This window comes from Ranitomeya variabilis, chromosome 2 (genome assembly GCF_051348905.1).
Source record: "Ranitomeya variabilis isolate aRanVar5 chromosome 2, aRanVar5.hap1, whole genome shotgun sequence".
NCBI lineage: Eukaryota > Metazoa > Chordata > Amphibia > Anura > Dendrobatidae > Ranitomeya > Ranitomeya variabilis.
In genome coordinates this window covers 832,272,367-832,298,507 of record NC_135233.1, presented here as the reverse complement: position 1 = coordinate 832,298,507, position 26,141 = coordinate 832,272,367, and the positions used below count along the sequence as shown (strand labels likewise).

The 26,141-nt window shown below is 41.2% G+C and overlaps 1 protein-coding gene across 2 annotated transcripts in view; it reads right to left on the bottom strand.

Annotated features, from left to right (window-relative positions):
• CSMD1 (CUB and Sushi multiple domains 1) overlaps nucleotides 1–26,141 on the bottom strand; it is a 2,858,343-nt gene that overhangs the window by 137,096 nt on the left and 2,695,106 nt on the right. For both annotated transcript variants that reach the window (XM_077290057.1, XM_077290056.1), the window contains exon 55: nucleotides 7,481–7,669. In XM_077290057.1, coding sequence (XP_077146172.1) covers nucleotides 7,481–7,669 — 189 coding nt within the window. The remainder of the gene's footprint in view (nucleotides 1–7,480; nucleotides 7,670–26,141) is intronic.

Genomic DNA, 26,141 nt, shown 5'->3' with positions numbered 1-26,141 from the left:
TTTTTGCTGATGGCACCAAACTATGGAGGATAATAAAATCTGACCTTGACATTACAATATTGCAAAATGATCTGGATAAGATGTCTGAATGGGCAAACACTTGGCAAATGAGGTTTAATGTAGATTATTGTAGATTAATGCACCCAGGATGGAGTAATCCTATTGCTGCATATACATTTAATAGGAGTATGCTTGGGACTACAGAACAGGAGAAGGACTTGGGAATACTGGATACAAGTAAGCCGAGCAGCAGTAGTCAATGTTAAGCAGCAACTGCAAAAGCAAGCAAAATTTTAAGGTGCATGTGCATACAAAGAGAGATAAAATCCTGTGATCCCAACGTATTGTTACCCTTTCATAAATCTTTGGTGAGACCACGTTTAGAATATGGGATCCAGTTTTGGACTCCACATTTAAAAAAGGATATTCAGAAATTAGAATCAGTTCAAAGGCAGGCAACTAGATTATTACAAGGAATGGAAGGCCTCTTATATGTTGATAGGTTGGAAAATTTAGTCTTGTTTAACTTAGAAAAATGACTCCTCAGAGGTGATCTCATTTACATGTATAAATATATGTGTGGTCAGTACGAAGGACTGGCACATGACTTATTCCTTCCAAGGTCCATACTAAGGACCAGAGGGCACTCATTACGGGTGGAAGAAAGGCATTTCCAACAGCTAAATAGGAAATGGTTCTTTACAGTTAGAGCACTCAGACTGGGGAATGCCCGAACACAAGAGGTAGTAATCGGGTTGGATGAGATCCTTAATACACATAACATTGTAGGTTATAGTTAATTTAGTGACACAATTGGTGGAGAATGGTTGAATTTGATGGACCTAGGTCTTTTTTAACCTATGCAACTATGAAATCCTCTCAAATTGAATCGTAGAGTATTTAATTTCATTGGGACCTGCAAATGTAAGCCAATTCAACTCAAATTTGATTCTCCATGAATAAATCCCCTCATTTCTATTTGGGAGTATTCAATGATATTTACAGCTGTAATAATTCCTAACCTAATGCACAATGTGTAAGCTATACCTTAATGCAGAAAACTGTAATTCAATACTTTACACAACACAAGCCTACTGTCATTGACTTGAGTTATCATTTTCTTCATTAAGGCATCTTGCTGTGTCTTGTGCCCAGTTTGGAAATGCCTCATCTTTACCTAGATAGGAAGCCTCTCTTGTATGCTACTATATAGGCATACAGTAGCATTAATCAATCATTGACTCCTAATGTAAAGAAATACTGTATATATTTCTGTATAAACAAATCATATCAAAACATGGTATGCTATCTAATTAAAATTTATATTCCTATGCATACTATCCTAAGATAAGCCAAAAGCCACACTATTGGAGAATGTTGGATGCATGCGGTCTTGTTGATATGTTCATCATTTGCATGACAGATTTCTGTTAAGAATAAAGTAAAGCTAAGAAGTACACATATTGTAAAGATAGAATAATCGTATGTGACAGACTCCTTTTGAAGAGAATTCAGATACATAGCTAATAATAGAATGTCTTTTTTTATTTTTGTAAGCAGTCATAAAACCACCTAAAAGCAATTACTGTGCTAAATTACTAATGAGACCATTTTCAAACTACTGTAAATAATTTTCCAAGGGATGTTTAAATTCCCTGGATCTCTTATAATTTTGTCTTAATGACTAAGGTAGATTGAAAAACGGCACAAGGGGAAACTAAAAATAATTTAATTGTTGATTTCCACAGACCTCATTTCCTTAAAAACTGTTCCAAGAGCAAACAGTGATGCAGGATCAATTAAAAAGGGTAAAAAATATACACAGCTAAGTTATCAGCAATGTTCTATTTCTTGTTCATTCAAAAAAAAAAAGGCAAAACTCCATTGTTACAAGTAACCCCTTGCGATTGCGATGTTTCATCCCTTATGTTTTAATTCTAATTGTTTGCTTTCTCTCAGGCTGTGTTCAGTACTGCAGTAAATCATGTCTGCTCCATATTTCTACTGTTACAAGAATCTTAACTAAAGTGCACTTTTAAAGAAATTACAGATAGCAAAACAACCTCTTTCATTCCCCTTGGAATTTCAGGAACGGTCTACATGTATCCAATTGTTTCATTTTGTTTGTCTTTCTCTATATTTTAACCCTGCAACTGAGTCATTGTAGCAGCATAAACAACACATTTATTTGAAATGTTATTACACCAAATCCCCACTTATAGTTTCCAAATAATACATATTTGGAAAGAATGTTTCAAGGTCAAATGCTATCAAATTGATCGACTCACAGCAGCAGGGCATTAACGTATACTATACATAACTTTTAGAAATGATATAAACGCAACAAAGATTTCCATTACTAAAAGATAAACAATGTCATGATCATCTATAAACATAATAAAGCAGTCGACATGTGATTCTTTTTAGCATATAAAGTTCATGACTTTGAATTCACAAAGTTATTTACAAGCTGTACTAAAAGTAAATGCTGCAATTGATGGTGTGTGGATTAATGTATGGTTATGTCTTTGCAGAAAAAGTAGTTATATTAGATTGGTAAAGTACTGCAAATACTATTATTGATTTCACTATTATTTTGTACTTTAGGAAGGACTTAGTGGAATGTGGGTTTAACGCTTAAATATTTTACAATTTGTATATTCAGATAGTAAATTATTGAGAGTTGTTTATTTAGATGAATAGTGAAAACTGCGAAACCTTACACAGTAAGAGAAATTACTTTTGGAGACACTTTTCAAATGGAGTCAGTAGGCCCAAACTTTATAAACTAAGCATATAGACTTATATGGTATATCATTTCTATAAAAAATCACACTGTCTTCAATAGAATCACTGTTGCCCTTCTGGAGAAAGTGAAGTGTAATCAATCATGGTAATTAGGGTGCTCCGTTGAGCCTCAGTGCAGTCAACAGGCTTGGTTCACCATTTTGACCACTCGTTTTGCATGACCCAATCTCCATCACTGGTGATTAACAACACTTGGTTGCTTGGAGCGAGTCCTGTAGAGAAACCTTAGGTAAAGCAAGCCACTAACAGCCAACCAACTGACACTATTGAGCAGTGAGGGAGGTGTGTAAAACCAGTGAGCCTCATGGTCACATTGAGGAATCAGCAAACACACTAATCAGCATGTTCAGTTTTGAAGGCAGAAATTAGAACACTAAGGCTACTATCACACTTCCGTCTTTAGGGATACGTCGCAATGCATCATTTTGGAGAAAAAATGCATCCTGCTAAGTTGCCCGCAGGATGCATTTTTTCTCCATAGACTTGCAACGGATGCGTCGTGTTTTGGCGGCCGTGACGTACAAAAAAAGTTTAATGTAATTTTTTTTGTGCATTGGGTCCGCCATTTTTGACCACGCTTGCGCGGCCGAAACTCCGCCCCCTCCTCCCCTGAACTCACAATGGGCAGCAGATGCGTTGTAAAACTGCATCCGCTACCCACGTTGTGCTACATTTAGCACACTGTCCGTTGGTACTTCAGGCCGACGGTTTGCGACGACCCCGTACCGATGGAAGTGTGAAAGCAGCCTAAAGGTGCAATTTTTAAACTGGTTATATACCCTAGAAAGTTTATACTGCCATTTGGGGTTGACACACTCCCTTAAATTGAAAATAACAGAGCAATGCATAAAAAAATCAGTCAGTATAATTAATCATGGCTCTCTGAACAAGTGTCCTTCACCTTGTTGCTATTTCCATCCAGTGTTTAAAAACAGAGTATCTGTCTCTGCTCCTTGTGTCTGCTATTGAATGCAGTGTCACATTAACAGCACTGCATCCAATCACTGAGCTCAGTTACTGTGTTTTATTAGATGGCACAAGCCTCTCAGAGCCACTGAGCTCTCTAATTAGCTGCAGCGCTGTCAATGTGACATCAATTCTGCAGATAACAGCAGACGCAGGAAGCATGAATGGAGATTCAGCCCGGGATTATGGGAATATGAGTTTATTTAAATAAACTTTGCCTGAGGACACTAGTCTTCTATAACTGTAAAACCCTTTCACCTAAAATATCGAATGGAAACTGTAAAACTGCTCCCATTATTCACATTGGATTCTTTCTCACCAGTCAAGCACAGCCGTTGTTACTCCTGACAAGTGCAGGAGGCAGTCAAGGGGTAGGTTCACAATGTTTTATTTAATGTGTGGAACCAGACTCAGAATATCACCTAAAATTAAAGTGGTAAGAAAGTCTGGTGGCAACTGATATATTTTTGCTAAAGTTTTGCCATCAGTTGTAATGCAGTAGTATCAGGATCAAAAAAATCCACTTGTGCAATGGATACATATTAACCAATGTAAGTTGTCCTTTTCAAGGTTTTAAAATATAAGCAACCTTCACACTTAAACTGAGATCAGACTTTTTTGGTGAGACTTACTCTATTTGAGAACATGTCCTAATAGTAAACAAATATTTTTGTAAATATTTTATCAATCTCTGTATCTATCCATAGACAAAATTGTTGGCACCCTTCATTTAAAAAAAACAAACACAATGGTCATTAAAATAAATTGAAACTGACAAAGTAATTCCCTATTTAAATTTAAAGGGAACCTGTCACATGAATTTGGCAGGCCCTTTTTTCGGTCCAATGGGCGGTGTTTTCGGGTCTTTTATTCACCCCTTCCTTTCCTGCTGGCCACACGCTGGCCGCAATATTGTCTTGAAGTTGATTCGCTTTCCTCCGTAGAACACAGCGAAAGATTGCTTTGTGCAGGCGTGTTCTACGGAGGAAAGCAAATCAACTTCCAGAAAATATTGCGGCCAGTGTGCGGCCAGTGGGAAAGGAAGGGGTGAATAAAAGACCCGAATACACCGCCCATCGGACCGAAAGAAGGGCCCACCAAATTCAGGTGACAGGTTCCCTTTATTGAATATTATTGAATTGTGATTCAGCAGAAAATTTATAAAAAGAAAAAAACTAATGAAAATTCCTGGCAAAACTGTTGGAACCCTTAATTTAATATTTTGATGCACCACCTTTGAAGGCAAACAAACAATTTCTGGAACTCTCAGTTCAGTGAGACATCTGCACCTGTTCACAGGCGTTTTGGCCCACTCATCATAAGAAAACTGATCTAGCTGTCTCATGTTTGAAGGATGCCTTCTCCAGAGGCATGATTCAGCTCATTCATTATTCTACTGCATCTGGCACTATGTGCTAGATGCATCCCCAAAACATACCTTAGCCTCCCTCATGTTTCTTTTCTTTCTATATTTGATTTTTACATCTGAGAACAAAAAGCTGGTATTACTTGCCAAAAAGTTCACGTTTTGTATTATCTCTCAGGGGGACATTCCCCCATTAGCTTGTGGCTTGCATTTTGCACTACACATTTTGCCAAATTCCAGTCTTTGGCCAAGACAGCAAACAATGTTGTAATCTGACACTCACGTACCTGTACCTTGTCTTTGGAGTTCAACTTTAATCTATTTGGAATTTGTTTTGGACTCTTTGGTTGACATTCAGGTTATTCATCTCTTCAATTAGTCAACAATTTCCCTCTTTCAGCCATGTCCAGGGAGGTTGGCAGCAGTCCCATAGACCAAAAACGTCTAAATGATATGTGCAAGTACAGTAACAGGAGCATCAAGCTGTTTGGAGATGTTCTTACAGCGTTAAAGTACCTTCACACTGAACAACTTAACAACGATAACAATAGCGATCCATGACGTTGCAGCGTCCTGGATAGCGATATCGTTGTGTTTGACACGCAGCAGCGATCAGGATCCTGCTGTGATATCGTTGGTCGGAGCTAGAAGGCCAGCACCTTATTTAGTCGCTGGATCACCCGCTGACATCGCTGGATCGGTGTGTGTGACACCGATCCAGCGATGTCTTCACTGGTAACCAGGGTAAACATCGGGATACTAAGCGCAGGGCCGCGCTTAGTAACCCGATATTTACCCTGGTTACCATTGTAAATGTAAAAAAACCAAACACTACATACTCACCTTCTGATGTCTGTCGCGTCCCCCGGCGTCCGCTTCCCTGCACTGTGTCAGCGCCGGCCGGCCGTAAAGCAGAGCACAGCGGTGACGTCACCACTCTGCTTTAGGGCCGGCGCTTACACAGTGCAGGGAAGCGGACGCCGGGGGATGCGACAGACACCGGAATGTAAGTATGTAGTGTTTTTTTTTTTTTGACATTTACACTGGTAACCAGGGTAAACATCGGGTTACTAAGCGCGGCCCTGTGCTTAGTAACCCGATGTTTACCCTGGTTACCCGGGGACTTCGGCATAGTTGGTCGCTGGAGAGCTGTCTGTGTGACAGCTCTCCAGCGACCACACAACGATGAAACAGCAATGCTGCAGCGATCGGCATCGTTGTCTATATCGCTGCAGCGTCGCTTAATGTGACGGTACCTTTAACCTTTAACATGTTTGTCTATAATTTTCTTTGTAATCTACTTAGATAACTCTTTTTAGGTTTGTTTGGTCCATGTTGGGTGTGGTACACACCATGATACCAAACAGCTCAGTGACTACTTTTCACCTTTTAAATTGGCAGACTGATTACAACTTTGCAGACTCTTTTGATGCCAGTTACAGTAAACAAACAAACCTACAATAGCATTATAAGCACAAAGTAAAAGGCCAATAAGCATAAAAAATGTCAAGAAAACCTACACAAAGAATGTGTAAAGCTCAATATATGAAGAAAATGTAAATTTTATTAGGATTACAGTATTAAAACCAATATATAAAGCATACAAAGTTTAGACATTAATACTATAGATTGGTGGGCAATAACAACATGCGCCCATTACGCAGAAAGGGAAGATCAATTAGAAAAAGTTTTTTGAATATAAGATAAAATCTCAGGATTGAAGATGGATGCTTCACATAAAGGTAGAGGCCCAAAGTAGTAAATGCCAAGCAATACAGTTATAGATATTCAATGAAAAAAATACAGTATATGAAAGTAAAACAATAGTGTAACACAATGATAAAATTAGCAGTGGCATAAGAGATACCTCACCAATTTATAAAAAACAATACATCCTTACAGGAAACACCTTAATTTAACATGTCCCCATGTTCAAATTATTTTCAATCTTTTCTAGGGGTGCCATCATTTTTGTTCATGCCATGTTCTTTATTTTTTTTTCTGTTAAACCACAATTCAAAAGCAATGTTTGATTTTCTTTATTTTATATTCAGTAAATATAAATAGAAAATTACTTTTGTGAGTCTCAAGTTATTTTAGTGATCATTTTGTTTTTTTCTTACTTTAGCAAAAGGGTACCAACAATTTTATTCACATGTGTATTATATTTATAAATAGTATTTATTTTATAAACATTAATAATTGTGTTAGAACATTTTAATATATTTTTATACCATTTTGTTGATTACTTCTCTAAATGCAGGGTTACTGTTCTGAATATGAAATGCAGAAGACCAGAAGTTATTCTATTAATATGATATGAATCCATGCAGTACTTACGGATGCACTTCGGTAATGATCTGTCCCACAAGCCATTTGCCTTGCAGATGAGAACAGATGATCCCAGAAGATAGTAGCCTTTTTTACAGTGATATGTCACACTGATTCCATAGCGGAAACTCTCAGGATAGTTTTGTTGTCCATGACGAATTGCATTTTCCACAAAACCTGGATCTGTACAATTTACCACTATAAAAGATAAGTAAATACAACATTTTCAGGCTGACCATGCACAAAGTAAAAATAACCTAGCGTTACATATAACAATAGTTGTTTTTTTTTAGTCCTTTAAAACTGAACCCAAATGTGTTACATTTGACCATTCCGAATATTAAAGAAATATATAGACAGAAAATGACATTTTTTAACTGTAGCGTAAACTTCATTTTAGGCCCCCTTCTCAAGTTGTATAAAACATGTATCATAAAAAACAGTTCTGGTGTCATCAGTGTTTTGCATCAGTGTGTCATCAGTGTTTTTCCGGTATAGCAAAATAGATTACAAAGGTCCTCCTATACTTTGCAATGTTAAACCCATACAGCACACGGATGATACCTGTGTGTGGTACGTTCTTTAAACAGACCCGTAGACTTGTATTGGCCATTGTCATCCATGCGGCCAGAAAAATATGGACATGTCTCCATGTGGTTTATATGGACACACAGCCCTTGTAAAAGCATGGACGTGTGCACTGCAGCATAGGTTGTAATGGGTATGTGTGGTATCCCTGAAAAAAACAGATGCCACACTTACTGCAAACATGGACATGTAAAGAGAACCTTACAGATATTCATTTGCTTCTCATAAATGAATTCCTCACATGTCTCTCCACATATTTGAAAGCTTTAAATTGAAATAAGAACATCTATGTAATGTCAAATAAAATTTCCAAAAATAATCATAATTGATTTTTATAAAAGTCAAAATCCGCTGCTGAATGAAATGAAAAACAAAACAGCTATGTTAGTTTTTCTATGGTATAGACCATGAAAAATATGACAAGATGCAATAAATGTGGGATAAATTTATTATCGGCTTTACATCACAAATATTGTGTAACAGTCACAAATTATGTCATACCCTGATTCTGCGAAATGGCTTTGTTAAGGTTTAGCAATTATTTTACTAGTAGCATTTAACAATTGTAGCCATGACAGCAATATTGCTGGCTGCTGCCACAAAATACTCAACAAGAGCACCTATGTAAGAACTTAGATTTTTATGGTTGGGCAGATTTTGTTAAAAGGGAAGAATTTAAAATTTGTGATAAATCTTATTTGAGAAATCTGTTTATTTCTCCTCCAGTATAGGAGCTAACGTGGGGCCCATTACACAGTATAGGAGCTAATTTGGTAGACATTATATCGTTTGAGGCTTACTGTGGGGCTCATAATACTGTTTGGAGGCTTATGCAAAGACCATTATACAGTTTGAGGGCTAATATGGGGCCCATTATGCAGCTGGAAGCTTGCGTGAGGGACATTATACAGTTTGGAGGTTAATGTCAGAGCAATTAAACAATTTGGGGGCCAATATTAGGGCCATTATACAGTTTGGGGGCTATTGTGGGGGCCATTATACAGTATAGCAGCTAATGTGGGATCAGTTATATGGCATAGGAGCCAATGTGATGCCCATTATAGAGTTTGTGAAGTTGTGCACCATTTTTCACTCTAGGCTGGGACTTCTGTCCATGAGTATGCCCCAGAGCATGCATAGTGAACTCTGAGGCCTGCTTTTGGTGATAAGCCTAGGCCTAAAATGAATACTGGGCCAGAGATTTGATATGATGTAGGCGCAGAGTATTGGACAGTAAACAAGGAGCATTGGGGACAGCCAAAGAACTGAATGGTCAGGTATGTGTTCTTTTCCTCTTAACCAGCCCTCTAATGTTCAGCAAGATGGCAGCTGCAACAGGCCACCATTTCGCAATGAGTAAGCAAAAATACTAAATAATAATAAAAATGTATTCTCCAGAATGCAGATTTGTGTATAATTTGAGAATTCAATTCCAATACATTTTTTCATCTCTAGTTGACTGTCTTTTACACTATTCTGCTGTCACCTATGCTGATAGTCCATGGTCAGCTATGCATCTACTCTGAGTCCATCATGTCATCTATACTGTAATACTGCTTCCTTTGCTGGCCATACACTGTCAGACATCTAACTAGACTTTAGCAAATTTTGGAAAATTCAGTATTGATTATGATCCATGGCTAATATTGTTTTTGCGATGTTCGCTGAATACGGCCAAATGTCATTGGAGTCAATGGGAGTAGAAATGAAGGAATATGTTCAGAACCGATCATCAAACATAAATTCGTAATGAATACCATATCAATATGGTACGAATATGGCAAATTCAAATTTGGTGACCAATTCCGAACATATTCGTTCAACTCTACTCCTAACCTGCCTGTCCCAACTCTCTACTCAATAGCAAAGCTACTGTGGGCAGAGGTTATGGTTTTCCTGGGCCCCAATCTCTTAGGGGCCCACTCAGAGCTACGCTACCCTTAGGTTTTTCAGGGTGCTGTACAAGCCAATACAGTTAAGCCCTGTGTTAGAGCAGGGAGACATGATCTACCTGCACTACCACTCTCTGTTCTGTAGACCGTAGATTGTTTTAAGCTTGATGTCACCTGACAATACAAAAGTAACATCGACCCTACAAAAATTACCCCACTTGCCACCACCACAGGTCAAGTGTATAGACTCAGGCAAAGTACCAGAATTGGTGAATCTAATAGCTGTGCCATTTCTGAGGCAACTGCGAGTTGCTATTTTTAAGCCGAAGATACATATCCATGGCTCATTAATAACCTGAGAATACCTGCCCCCAGTTGTCTCCTTTAGCTTGGCAGGCTGTCAAAAATGGGGGAGATCCCAAACCATTTTCTTAAATTATTTATTTAAATAATTAAAAAAAAAAACAGCTGAGTTTTTCCAGCAAGATGGTGCACCACCACATTATGGGTGTCAGGCCCGAGCATTCCTACAAGGAATCTGACACCCTTATACTAGCATTTCTTCTGCAGTGTTGCTATCAGTGTGTCAAGAGTGGGAGAAGAGCATTGCATTGACAATCCAACACAATGGGCAGCACTTTGAACACATTTTATAAGTAGTCATAAACTCATGAAAGAATAAAGTTACGTTAAAACCAAGCACACCATTGTTTTTCTTGTGAAATTCTCAATAAGTTTGATGTGTCACATGACCCTCTTCCAATTAAAAAAATAAAGTTGGATCCAAAATGGCCGACTTTAAAATGGCCAATATGGTCACCCCCCATCTTGAAAGTTTTCCCCCCTATCACCAACCATTCCCATTTTATTTAGGTGTATCCATATAAATGGCCCACCCTGTATGTATATATATATATATATATATATATATATATATATATATATATATATATATATATATATATACAGTTAGGTCCATATATATTTGGACAGAGACAACATTTTTCTCATTTTGGTTATAGACATTACCACAATGAATTTTAAACAAAACAATTCAGATGTAGTTGAAGTTCAGACTTTCAGCTTTCATTTGAGGGTATCCACATTAAAATTGGATGAAGGGTTTAGGAGTTTCAGCTCCTTAACAGGTGCCACCCTGTTTTTAAAGGGACCAAAAGTAATTGGACAGATTCAATAATTTTAAATAAAATGTTCATTTCTAGTACTTGGTTGAAAACCCTTTGTTGGCAATGACTGCCTGAAGTCTTGAACTCATGGACATCACCAGACGCTGTGTTTCCTCCTTTTTGATGCTCTGCCAGGCCTTCACTGCGGTGGTTTTCAGTTGCTGTTTGTTTGTGGGCCTTTCTGTCTGAAGTTTAGTCTTTAACAAGTGAAATGCATGCTCAATTGGGTTGAGATTAGGTGACTGACTTGGCCATTCAAGAACATTCCACTTCTTTGCTTTAATAGACTCCTGGGTTGCTTTGGCTTCATGTTTTGGGCCATTGTCCATCTGTAGTATGAAACGACGACCAATCAGTTTTGCTGCATTTGGCTGGATCTGAGCACACAGTATGGCTCTGAATACCTCAGAATTCATTTGGCTGCTTCTGTCCTGTGTCACATCATCAATAAACACTAGTGACCCAGTGCCACTGGCAGCCATGCATGCCCAAGCCATCACACTGCCTCCGCCGTGTTTTACAGATGATGTGGTATGCTTTGGATAATGAGCTGTACCAAGCCTTCGCCATACTTTTCTCTTTCCATCATTCTGGTAGAGGTTGATCTTGGTTTCATCTGTCCAAAGAATGTTCTTCCAGAACTGTGCTGGCTTTTTTAGATGTTTTTTAGCAAAGTCCAGTCTAGCCTTTTTATTCTTGACACTTATGAGTGGCTTGCACCGTGCAGTGAACCCTCTGTATTTACTTTCATGCAGTCTTCTCTTTATGATAGATTTGGATATTGATACGCCTACCTCCTGGAGAGTGTTCTTCACTTGGTTGGCTGTTGGGAAGGGGTTTCTCTTCACCATGGAGATTATTCTGCGATCACCCACCACTGTTGTCTTCCGTGGTCGCCCAGGTCTTTTTGCATTGATGAGATCACCAGTGCTTTCTTTCCTTCTCAGGATGTACCAAACTGTACATTTTGCCACTCCTAATATTGCAGCAATTTCTCGGATGGGTTTTTTCTCTGTTTTCACAGCTTAAGAATGGCTTGTTTCACCTTCATGGAGAGCACTTTTGACCGCATGTTTACTTCATAGGAAAACCTTCCAAATGCAAGCACCACACCTCAAATCAACTCCAGGCCTTTTATCTGTTTAGTTGAGAATGACATAATGAAGGGATTGCCCACACCTGTCCATGAAATAGCCTTGGAGTCAATTGTCCAATTACTTTTGGTCCCTTTAAAAAACAGGGTGGCACAGGTTAAGGAGCTGAAACTCCTTAACTCTTCATCCAATTTTAATATGGATACCCTCAAATGAAAGCTAAAAGTCTGAACTTCAACTGCATCTGAATTGTTTTGTTTAAAATTAAATTGTAGTAATTTCTATAACCAAAATGAGAAAAATGTTGTCTCTGTCCAAATATATATGGACCTAACTGTATATCTGTATTTGCAGCTCCTGCAGAAGATATGACAAAAGAATTTATCTGGGTAGTCTTAACATCTGTGCCACATACAGGATTCCTTGATTACTATTTATCTGGGGACACAATTGTAAATCCAGGTGATAGAGCACAGGAGATTGCTTTCTCCTAGTGACAGCTGTCAAGAATTACATAGAAAATGAGTTCTGGCATTCTCAGCTCGGTCTGTTGAAAAAGTCAGACTGATGCGTAAGTAGGTCCTGATGACTTTGGAACTTTTATCTAAGTAGATTCAAAGCCCGGAGGATATATAAATATGGATTGTCAGTCTAAAAGTAACTCCTTATAGTATAGCTATGTCAAAAATATTTTCCTCTGAATTTATTTTGCTCTATCCTACTATTTCTATGAAGAATTATAATACTGTACATAAAATTGTCAATTTATAATCAGCATAGCAGCCAAAAATGAACTTTTATATAAGATTAAAATCAATTAATAGGTTGAGCCTTAACTATTCTAAATATATTTAATATATTTACTTATACAAATAGATTTTTTTTTCATTTATTTTATTTTTTTGTTGATGCATCTGATAGTAATAAATATGTTATTTACAATACTTGTAAACTGGAAAATAAAATGTATTGCCTGCTCAAGGATTGAAGACCCAGCCTAGAATTAACACCAGACCAGAGATGAAGCATGACATGGATGCATGCGGGTCCAGACAGCAGGAGATAAGTGGCTAGTAAAAGGTTAAAAATAATAAAAAATACTCATCCCACTGCACACTTTTCTGGCTATCCCCGCTGCTCCCCTCTCACTGTTTGGTCCTGCTGTTCCCTCTAGACCAGGGCTGCCTGCCCCAAGTTAAGTATGCAGGTAAGGTGATCACTGAGGCCTGTGGCCAGAAGTCGTGGCCCATTGTTTGCCTAGGATGGATTTTCTGGTTGCAGCTAACATAGAAAAAACTCAGAAAAAAAACATACAATGAGATACGGCCTTCCCAAAACCCTGTCTGATGACAAATGCACACTTAGCAGGATGCAGCAGACCTCCACTGATAAAGGCTAGGAGTGGCACAGGTGCAAACTACTTGATAAAAACAACCACCCCACCCTCCAAACTTTGCAGGGGTTGGCTGCCTAGTAGAAAAAATGCACATTGATATAACTCACATAGGACGCCAGTCACACTGATAAGTGTGGTGCACAGTGTCTGGTATGCAACCTATTAATGACGCCCCTTGTATTAACAGGCGGGCTGCCTGTTTTCTATGTTAGCTGTTTTTTGATATTAGTGGTAGGACCCGCAAAATTATGAGGACCCTTGACGTTGGGTTGTGGGCTTACTTTATTTTGGCCAAAATATTAAACCAATACCTCATATAGTGTATGTGTTTATCATATGCATACATTTTTTTGCACTATATCATATCCTTTTTTGCAGGATGTGGCCAGGCCTCTTTATGTTGGTTAGGTTTTTCTGGGGTGTCTGTCACTGTGTGCTGCATATTATAGTGCTGGGCAGCCCGCCTGTTAATACAAGGGGCGTCATTAATAGGTTGCATACTAGACACTGTGCACCACACTTATCAGTGTGACTGGCATCCTATGTGAGTTATATCAATGTGCATTTTTTCTACTACGCAGCCAACCCCTGCAATGTTTGGAGGGTGGGGGTGGTTGTTTTTATCAAGTAGTTTGCACTTGTGCCGCTCCTAGCCTTTATCAGTGGAGGCCTGCTGCATCCTGCTAAGTGTGCATTTGTCATCAGACAGGGTTTTGGGAAGGCCGTCTCTCATTGTATGTATTTTTTCTGGATTTTCTGGTTGCCATTTCGTACCACAGCAAGCACATTGAATTCTGTAGTTTGATCATGTCTGGAAGCCTCGACTTAGAGTGGACACTGGGCAAATTTTTTTTTTCATTTTAACCTTTTTGTAGCCCTCTGTTATTCAGCCAAATAGCAGCCACACTTTGTGAGGTGTCAAGTTCCCACTGCTGCACAGGGGGAATCTCGAACCATGCCCTCTGCGGTCTCCCTTTCTTCCCCAGCCACAGAGGAGTCGGCTAAGCAGAGATGTCGGTCCCAGCATCTGGCTCAAGCTGATGCTGAGTGTTTAGTTACTAATGCCATCCCAGGTTCAGCCATTGTAACCAGCATTGATCAGATGCAGGCAGACGCTCCAGTTACTAAGTCCAGCTTTTCATCCACTGAGCATGCCCGTGGGACGACCTCTTATTGGAGGTTGGAGGTCACATGCTCAGGTCCTGTAGCGGCTCTGATTGGACCACTGGGAAGGCACCGGAAGGCTGCATCTTTAAAAGGTTCGCATGGCCACTCGGCCATACGCTAGTATAAACCTCATATTGTGTGTGTGTAGATGCGTGTATGTTATCTGGTGAAAGCTCCTAATGATCCCCTTCCCTTGTGTTGTTGTATGTGGTAGGGTGTTTGGAGCTTACTAGCGCCACATAGTGCTATCCAGCACAAGAGCACAAAATATTGCATCATTTCAGCAGTGTTCACCAGTGCGGCACCATGCGCAGCTATTGCTCTTTCCAGGCCCTAATTAGGGTGGCTAGTTGCGTTTGCCAGAGGGGCGCTGCGCACACCTAGTGGTCTAAATCTATTAGCATTTATTTTTCCCCTGGCACCGCAGTTGCATCACCGAGTGCTAGTGGGTCTAGAGGGACTCTAATCCTGTGTCCTTAGGGTAGAGTTCTGTGACCAAACACTAGCATTCACTCTGTGGTATTGAGGGTTCACCTCCTTACATACCGGGTGAAGCTAAACCATGTGTGTTCACATTATACCACCATGTACTGTCCGCCATCACCAAGCAGCAGGTGTCATCTCTGCATGGTGGATCCAGGGCTGCGAACCCACCTTATATCTCCCTAAATATTATTTGGTGCATTCCGACAGCCCTAACACATTTGACTGTCATTTTGCTGAATTCAGATGGAACAAAATAGAAAAAAAGAATTGTACCCTCCAGAATGTAGATTTTTGTCAAATTTAAGTAGAATTTAATTCCAAACTAATAAATTAGACCATCTCTAGTTGGCAACTAGGGTAAAGAATGCCAAGAAAGCAGCATTCTATGAGATTTTTTACCGTCAAGAAAGAATATGATCATATTAACAATTTGAATTTATTACCTGCTTACTTGCTGGCACTTAACAGAAAGACTGCTAGCTGTCAGAGATATGACCATGTGAAAAAAAATTAACAGTGAAACTAGTTCCAAAACTAATAGCATGTATCTGATAACATTTTCACACTGAATAATTCATTTGCCTGTAAAGATTTAAGGTACGTTTTGTCACCATCAACTGAAAAGTGATGAATGATCACTATCTAATCTACTGCAGCTTTATATCAGGTATTCAAGTATACAGTTTTTCAGTGGAAAGACTAATTCATTTTTATGTGGGACCTGAGGGGACAGTACTTATCTTCTCACAAATCATAGGACTTTAAAAACTCAGTGTATGAGTTGAAGACGTTCAAGGAACACAATTCAAATATTGGTATTGATTTTCTGCGTTGAACAAGTACATGAATTTCCCTTGAGAGTTTATGTTTTGACTCTTATTGCTCCCAGATGACACAAGGTTCTTCATATATGAAATCAAATATCTTGGCTTTGAAAAACATTGGAAGTACAGTAAGCAACTACCGGACAGTGCATGGATACATGGATGCTTTGTCATAGATCTGTAACTGATGTATTTGCTGAAATAAAAGCTATTTTTTTGTTTTATTAAATATACCGTATTTTGCGGATAATAAAATGCATCGGATTATAAGACGATCCTCAATTTTTGAAGAGTAAAATAGGAAGAAATGTTTTTTTTATAAAATTGTGGTGCTTCTTTTAATTCATGCGTCTTATTGCTTATCGGAGGTGGTGGCTGCAGTGATGCAGAGTCCCAAAGTCGCTGCTGGAGGAGGCAAGAGTGGAGCACTGCTGCAGGCCGCAGGCTGGGATGAGGGGGTGTTTGGATGTGCGGTGCGGTGCACTGCTGCGGGTGTCCAGAGCTGCGGGTGTCTGATGCTGTGGGGGGGGGCTCTGCCAACATCTTGTGAAAGCCCAGAGCCCCCGCAATGACATGGTTTCCTATGCGGTGGACTGGACTCTGGGAAAATGGCTGCCGACCGGGGGCGGTGCATGCGCAGATGAAGATCTCAGCACCAAGATCTCAGGAGACGAGATCTCAGCGCTATTCCAAAGGGTGTACAACCAAATATTAAGATCAGGGTGCCAACATTTTTGTCTGGATCATTTTTGGGGTTTTGCGTGAAATTATGTCTGTTTTTTGTGATGCTCCCATACACACAAGGGAAATAAGCATGTGTATAACAAAGCATGTAATTGAAATAATTTTCTGGGAAAAATGCTTCAATTTCTGCCACAATTTCAAGGGTGGCACCACTTTCAGCCATCACTGCATATATAAGGAAGATACAGTATAAATAAATTTGTACATATAAAGTGTGAAGTAAAAACAAAACTTTTTTTCTACTGACAGGAAGATTTTAAACCATTATAAGGATTTCTCTAACATGTATGTATTACTAGTGATGAGCAGATCAATGTGCTGAGTATCACATTGGAGTAAAATTTCCTCAGATTCACAATTGCTGACAAATTTGAACATTTTGAACACTTTGTGATTCGATTTGTAAGTATTGCAAAAAAATGTATATTATTTATTTCTTATGCAGTTACTTACCTTATCTATAAAGGTATATAGCCCTATTAATTCTATAACTTTACAGGCAAGCACACACAAAAAATTCCCATTGCCTTTTCACACAATGCTGAAAATTGCAGCAGCTAGAGAGTGGGCTAATAAATTAGTGCATGGCTGCTATTCTGCTTCTCCCCATAATGCTTTGCAACTATCATACCACTTGGTCTAGTGCAGGGTGACTATACAGCCACAATAAAGATGAGGGCTGGCAAATCAGTGCCATTTTTGGATTTTACAGCTTAAGTATCAGAACTCAGAGAGCACAGCTCAATCCACATAGTGAAAGAATAAAGTCTAAATTTGATTGTGGTGTACTACTGCATAAGTGATTCACATTGAAAATGAGAGTGGTAGTTTCAGTCTCTGAATAATAATCCAAAGTTCCAAGTAATACATAGAGTAGTGAAGAGTGAATGTGCTCGGTGAAACTTGAATATCATTCAAGTATCTGGGTGCTCAGATATGCTCAACACTTGATGAGCATTGGCTGGTGCTCGGATTCAATTCTGAAATCCCCACCCCACTTGTTTGGTGCCTGCTACACAGAAAATAAACATGCAAGAATTGCCTGCCAGTCAGTGTAATGCCATAGCCATCTTTGTACTGACATTATTGAGATATGCTGGCCGCCTTACCTCATTAGAGGTTTTAAAAGGACTGGAGATGACAGGCTCAGCACACTGACATCACTGCACAGCTTAGGGACAGTTGTGATTGGAGGGAGAAAGCAGTTATCCAGGTCTGTGTGTGCATAGTTTCAAGACCTTGCCCTTTTCCGTTTATGCGTTCTCATTTTTCATTCCCCTCCTTCCCAGAGCCATAACTTTTTTATTTTTCTGTCAATATGGCAATGTGAGGGCTTGTTTTTTGTGGGACAAGTTGCACTTTTGAATGACATCATTGGTTTTAGCATGTCGTGTACTAGAAAGCGGGAACAAAATTCCAAGTGCGGTGAAATTGAAAAAAAAAAGTCCAATCCCACACTTGTTTTTTGTTTGGCTCTTTTGCTAGGCTCACTAAATGCTAAAACTGAACTGCCATTTTAATTATCCAGGTCATTATGAGTTCATAGACACCAAACATGTCTAGGTTACGTTTTATCTAAATGGTAAAAAAAAATTCCAAACTTTTGCTAAAAAAAAAATTGCGCAATACTCCAATACCTGTAGCGTCTCCATTTTTCATGATCTGGGGTAAGGTGAGGGCTTATTTTTGGTGTGCAGAGCTGGTGTTTTTAATGATACCATTTTGGTGCAGATACGTTCTTTTGATCGCCCGTAATTGCATTTTAATGCAATGTCGCGGCGACCAAATAGACGTAATTCTGGCGTTTTGAATTTTTTCTCGCTACGCTGTTTAGCGATCAGGTTAATGCTTTTTTTTATTGATAGATCGGGCGATTCTGAACTCGGTGATACCAAATATGTGTAGGTTTGATTTATTTTATTGTTTTAATTTGAATTAGGCAAAAGGGTGGTGATTTAAACTTTTATATATTTTTTATTTTTTTCATATTTTTTTAAACTTTTTTTTTTTTGCTTTTGCCATGCTTCAATAGCCTCCATGGGAGGCTAGAAGCTGGCATAGCCTGATCGGCTCTGCTACATAGCAGCGATCATCAGATCACTCCTATGTAGATGAATTACAGGCTTGCTATGGGCGCCGACCACAGGGTGGCACTCACAGCAAGCCGGCATCAGCAACCATAGAGGTCCCAAGGAGACCTGTGGTTGCTATGCCGATGCATCGCTGACCCCTGATCATGTGACGGGGTCGGCGACAGCGTTTGACAGTGGCATTTAACTAGTTAATAGCGACGGGTGAATCGTGATTTCACCCATCGCTATTGTGGGCACATGTCAGCTATTCAAAACAGCTGACATGTCCCGGCTTTGATGCGGGCTCACTGCCACAGCCCGCATCAAAGCTGGGGTACCGACCTCCGTAGTAATAGGGGTTAATCAGATTCCTCTATTGATGCTACTGGTGCTGATGCTGAACCATCATAGCAAAAGACCTTCTAGGTGCAATCTTTTTCTTTTTTGGTTTCTATGTGATACATTCTATATTTAGCTTAGAGACAGGCAGGCCTTGGGGCTTTGCAGTCCATTGCTAAATATATAGCTGCTGCAGATGACCACATTTATTTTTTGTTTTGGTAAAAATATTGTATTGTCATCCATAAAGTTTAATGTGCTTGGTATGAAATTATGGTAATATAAATTTTTTAAAAAACATTTTGCCTGCTGCAGGTGACCATATGTTTTGGTTCCCAAAATTGACTATTTCATCCATACCGTTTCACCTACTTTGTGTGAAATTATGTTGGTTAGAAATGTAAAAAAAAAAAAAACACTTTGCCTTCTACAGGTGATCATATTTTTTGTTCCAAAAATTGACTATTGTCATCCATACCGTTTCATCTGCTTTGCGTGAAATTATGTTGGTTTGAAATCTAAAAATGAATGGTTGGCCTGCTACAGGTGACTACATTTTTTTGTTCCAAACACTGGCTATTGTCATCTATACAGTTTTAGGCCGGTTTCACACGTCAGTGATTCCGGTACGTGAGGTGACAGTTTCCTCACGTACCGGAGACACTGACACACGTAGACCCATAAAAATCAATGCATCTGTGCAGATGTCATTGATTTTTTGCGGACCGTGTCTCCGTGTGCCAAACACGGAGACATGTCAGTGTTCGTGGGAGCGCACGTTTTACACGGACCCAATAGAGTCAATGGGTCCGCGTAAAACACGGACCTCACACGGACATTCTCCGTCTGGGGTCCGTGTGCGTGCAGGAGACAGCGCTACAGTAAGCGCTGTCCCCCCCACATGGTGCTGAAGCCGGTATTCATATCCTCTCTGCAGTAGCGTTTGCTATAGAGAAAATATGAAGAATAGTGTTAAAAATAAAGATCCATGTGTCCGCCGCCCCCCCACCCCCTGTGCGCCCCCCCGCTGGTCAGAAAATACTTACCCGCTCCCTCGCTCCTTCCTGGTCTGGCCGCGCCTCCTACTGTATGCGGTCACGTGGGGCCGATCATTTACAATCATGAATAGTCGGCTCCGCCCCTATGGGAGGTGGAGCCACATATTCATGACTGTAAATGATCGGGCCCACGTGACCGCATGCAGGAGAAGCCGCGGCCAGACCAGGAAGTAGCGAGGGAGGCGGGTAAGTATTTTCTGACCAGCGAGGGGGGCGCACAGGGGGTGGGGGGGCGCCGGACACATGGATCTTTATTTTAAACACTATTCTTCATATTTTCTCTACAGCAAACGTTGCTGCAGGGATGATATGAATAGCAGCTTCAGCACCATGCAGAGTGGGTACCACACGCTCCGTGTGGTACCCACTCGCCATACGGGCAGCACACGTGTGCCGCACGTATGGCCTCCGTGAGTTCCCAGGCACACGGACACGGATAACTCCGGTACCGATTTATTCCGGTACCGGAATTATCTGGACGTGTGGGACAGCCCTTACTTACTTTTTTTAAATTTAAAGAAAAACAGCTTGACCTCCTTCAGATAACTACATTTTTTTCTTCCAGAAATTGTCTATTGTCATCCATACAATTTCACAGGCTTTCATGAAATTGCGGCAGTTTTAAATGTAAAAAAATAAATTTAACATTAAAAAAGTAAACTTGGTTTCCAGAGATCAAGCAATTAGGAAATGTGTAAGGCGTGCAGTAAGGGATGGGGAAATGGAAGTGCTGATGATGGTGCACGCAGATGGTGAGGATGTAGGGTAGGGGTGAGTGCGCCTGTTGCTGGAGCCCAAGCAACAGGCCAATTCATGACAAATAGTTTCCTGTCCTACTTTACAGGGATGTATGGGACACAGTGCTGAGGGGGAGGGGTCGGCAGCACTGAAAAAGCAGGCAGAGGCAGAGAAGTGACCAGAGGCAGAAGGCGGGCAACTTTTTCGCAAAGTACCGACACACTTGAATTTTCTTCGTCAAAGATTTAGGTGTTCTTCAGTTTAGGACTTTTTTAAAAGGAGTTCTGAGACACAAAAATGATAATTTGCAATCTGTGCCATGTCAAGATCAGCAGGGGCCTGACAACTAAGAGCCTAACCACAACCAGCATGATAAGATACATGTCATCTAAGCACCTTACTCGGTGGGCCAAGTGCCTAGGTCCACAATTGGTGCCAGTGGGTGACACCATTGCCTCTTCCCCGCTTTAGGTGCTTGCCAATCCCCTGCCTATGGTATTGGTGCAGATGCCTCCTGCCTTGCACCTGTACTTGCACATTGTCATCGACCAACTTCGGGCACTTAAAAATCCTTGTCCCAGCACAGCTTTCAGCTGTCCCTACCCCAGACTTTGGAAAGAAAAAAAAGTTCACAGACACCCACCCACAGGCCTAAATGCTTAATGATCACATTTCCTGGCTGCTTACTATGAAAATGTTGCTGTTTAGGCTTGTGAGCATGAAGCATTTCTGCCAACTCATGAAATCAACTGTCACTCTGTACTAGGTCCCCAGCCACAACTATTTCTTCCAATGTGGCATTCCTACCTTGTACCAGCAAATGTCCAGGAACATCACCCATACCCATAGTGATGACCGAGTATCATGGGTGTGCGCATATACTATATTTAAGTTCCATGATTTGCAGCTGTTAGAAAGCCTCAACACATGTGGGGATTGCCTGTTTGTTAGGGAATGCCCACCTGTGTTAAGACTGTCCTCAGCTTGTGCTCAGCTTGGTAGTTCAGCACTTTCTGAGAACCTACCTAGATTTGCAAGAGCTTATGGTCAAGGTACACCACATCAGTGTCCATTTACTCAAGTCAGCTACAGCTACCACCACTTTGGCTGTGCTGCAGCAGCAAATGCAGGTGCCAGCTCACCGACTGGTGTACGATGTCACCACATACTGAAACTTCAGACTGCCAGATGCTTGCAAAGCTTTGTGAGCAGCAGAGGTCAATTGTGGAATACCAATAACCACTCGTTCATCAGTGTTTTAGTCATCCTCTGCATATAACAACTGTAGAGTGTGCGTGGATATTTGACATTCGTGCAGTTTTCAAAGACTTTGAGGACTCCACAAAAATGGTGAGTGGCAATGAAGCTATAGTCAGAGCAATGATTCCGCTTCTGTGCCTATTTAAACAGTCACTGATCACAATTAAACCTGAAGTTATGCATGTGGACCAGGTGGAGATGGAGGGAGATAAGAGACAGGGAGATAATACCTAGCCCAGCCTCTTTTCATATGCTCAGCATAGATTGAGTAACAATGAAGAGGTGGAGGCTGAGGAGAAGGTAAAAGATCTGGCTGCTAGCACAACAGAGGCTAGTACCCACGCAAGCTTTGTCCTGTCTCTCCTGTGTGGATGTCTGAAGAGGGGAATGAGGAGTAAGAAAGGGAGCAGGAGGAGATATAGAGTCGTCATTGTGGTGGAGACAGGGAAGTGCTGGCTGTATTGTCCTTGGCACATATGGCCGACTTTATGTACCGCTGCCTTTCCCATGGCCCTTGTGCTGTATTAATCTTGGACAAAAAGAAGTACTGGTTGTTCACCCTGCTGGACACAGGCTACAAAGACAACTTTGCATCTCTATTTCCTGAGGCTGAGAGGTGTCATGATCTCTGCAGGCAGAGATCATAGCAAGCCTATAGAGGGACAAGCTCTCGGAAGATGGAACTATACTGACCATGAACTAAGCCTGCCGCGCAACTAGAAATAGCCAGGTAGCATTTCCTATTTATTGCTAGATGCCCAGCTCTGGCCTAAGACCTAAATAGCTAGCAGAGGGAAATATAAGACCTGGCTCACCTCTAGAGAAATATTCCAAAGAAGACAGTAGCCCCCCACATATAATGACGGTGAGTTCAGATGAAACAACAAACGCAGCAGGAAAATAGTCTTAGCAAATTTGAGGTCCGCTTACTAGATAGCAGAAGACAGATAGTATACTTTCATGGTCAGCAGAAAAACACTAACAAAACACCATCCAGAGATTACCTTAAACTCTGGCATTAACTCATAACGCCAGAGTAGCAATCCCTGATCAACGAGAGCTTTCCAGACACAGTAACAAAACTTCAACTGTGAACTGGAACAAATAGGCAAAATGAAACATGGACAAAAGTCCAACTTATCTAGTAGTTGTCAGAAGCAGGAACAAGCACTGAGAGGCATCAGATAACATTGTTGACCGGCAAGAAACCACCAGAGAAATGAGCTTAAATAGCGACACCCACTACTGATGGAACCAGGTGAAACAGGAAAGAGGATGACAAGTCCAATTCCACAAGCGGCCACCGGGGGAGCCCAGAATCCAAATTCACAACAGTACCCCCCCCTCAAGGAGGGGGCACCGAACCCTCACCAGATCCACCAGGGCGACCAGGATGAGCCCTATGGAAGGCACGAACAAGATCAGAAGCATGAACATCAGATGCATTGACCCAAGAATTATCCTCCTGGCCGTAACCCTTCCAGTTGACCAGATACTGGAGTCTCCGTCTGGAAACACGAGAGTCCAAAATTTTCTCCACAACGTACTCCAACTCACCCTCAACCAACACCGGAGCAGGAGGCTCAACTGAAGGTACAACAGGTACCTCATACCTGCGCAATAACGACCGATGAAAAACGTTATGAATGGAAAAGGACGCAGGGAGGTCCAAACGGAAAGAAACAGGATTAAGAATCTCCAATATTCTATAAGGGCCGATGAACCGAGGTTTAAACTTAGGAGAAGAGACCCTCATAGGGACAAAACGAGAAGACAACCACACCAAATCTCCAACACAAAGCCGAGAACCAACACGACGATGACGGTTGGCAAAACGCTGAGTCTTCTCCTGGGACAACTTCAAATTGTCCATAACCTGCCCCCAGATGTGATGCAATCTCTCCACCACCGCATCCACTCCAGGACAATCCGAGGATTCCACCTGACCGGAGGAAAATCGAGGGTGAAACCCCGAATTACAGAAAAACGGGGACACCAAGGTGGAAGAGCTGGCCCGATTATTGAGGGCGAACTCTGCCAATGGCAAAAAAGCAACCCAATCATCCTGGTCAGCAGAGACAAAACACCTCAGATATGTCTCCAGGGTCTGATTAGTCCGCTCGGTCTGGCCATTAGTCTGAGGGTGAAAAGCAGATGAAAAAGACAAATCTATGCCCATCCTAGCACAGAATGCCCGCCAAAATCTAGACACAAATTGGGTACCTCTGTCAGAAACAATATTCTCAGGAATACCGTGCAATCGGACAACATTCTGAAAAAACAGAGGAACCAACTCAGAAGAAGAAGGCAACTTGGGCAGAGGAACCAAATGGACCATTTTAGAGAAACGGTCACAGACCACCCAGATGACAGACATCTTCTGGGAAACAGGCAGATCTGAAATAAAATCCATCGAGATGTGTGTCCAAGGCCTCTTAGGAATAGGCAAGGGCAACAGCAGTCCGCTAGCCCGAGAACTACAAGACTTGGCCCGAGCACAAATGTCACATGACTGCACAAAGACTCGCACATCTCGTGACAGGGAAGGCCACCAGAAGGATCTTGCCACCAAATCCCTGGTACCAAAAATTCCGGGATGACCTGCCAATGCAGAAGAATGTACCTCAGAGATGACTCTACTGGTCCAATCATCCGGAACAAACAGTCTATCAGGCGGACAACGATCCGGTCTATCCGCCTGAAACTCTTGCAAGGACCGCCGCAGATCAGGAGAAACGGCCGACAAAATTACTCCCTCCCTAAGGATACCTGTGGGTTCAGCATTACCAGGAGAGTCCGGGTCAAAACTCCTAGAAAGGGCATCTGCCTTAACATTCTTAGAACCCGGTAGGTATGACACCACAAAATTAAAGCGAGAAAAAAATAAAGACCAGCGCGCCTGTCTAGGATTCAGGCGCCTGGCAGTCTCAAGATAAATCAAATTTTTGTGGTCAGTCAATACCACCACCTGATGCTTAGCCCCCTCTAGCCAATGGCGCCACTCCTCAAACGCCCACTTCATGGCCAAAAGCTCCCTATTCCCAACATCATAATTCCGCTCTGCGGGCGAAAATTTGCGAGAAAAGAAAGCACAAGGCCTAATGACGGAGCAGTCGGAACCTTTCTGCGACAACACTGCCCCAGCTCCGATCTCCGAAGCGTCAACCTCAACCTGAAAAGGCAGATTCACATCAGGCTGACGTAACACAGGGGCAGAGGCAAAACGGTGCTTAAGCTCCTGAAAGGCCTCTACAGCATGAGGGGACCAATTAGCAACATCAGCGCCATGTCTGGTCAAATCAGTCAGTGGTTTAACGACATCCGAAAAACCAGCAATAAATCGGCGGTAAAAGTTGGCAAAGCCCAAAAATCTCTGAAGACCCTTAAGAGAGGAGGGCTGAGTCCAGTCACAAATAGCTTGCACCTTGACGGGATCCATCTCAATGGAAGAGGGAGAAAAAATATACCCCAAAAAGGAAATTTTCTGGACCCCAAAAACGCACTTAGACCCCTTCACACATAAAGAATTGGACCGCAGAACCTGAAAAACTCTCCTGACCTGCTGGACATGAGAGTCCCAGTCATCAGAAAAAATCAGAATATCATCCAGATATATTATCATAAATTTATCCAGAAAATCGCGGAAAATATCATGCATAAAAGACTGGAAAACTGAAGGGGCATTAGAAAGACCAAAAGGCATGACCAAATACTCAAAGTGGCCCTCGGGCGTATTAAATGCGGTCTTCCACTCATCCCCCTGCCTGATCCGCACCAAATTATACGCCCCACGAAGATCAATTTTGGAGAACCACTTAGCACCCT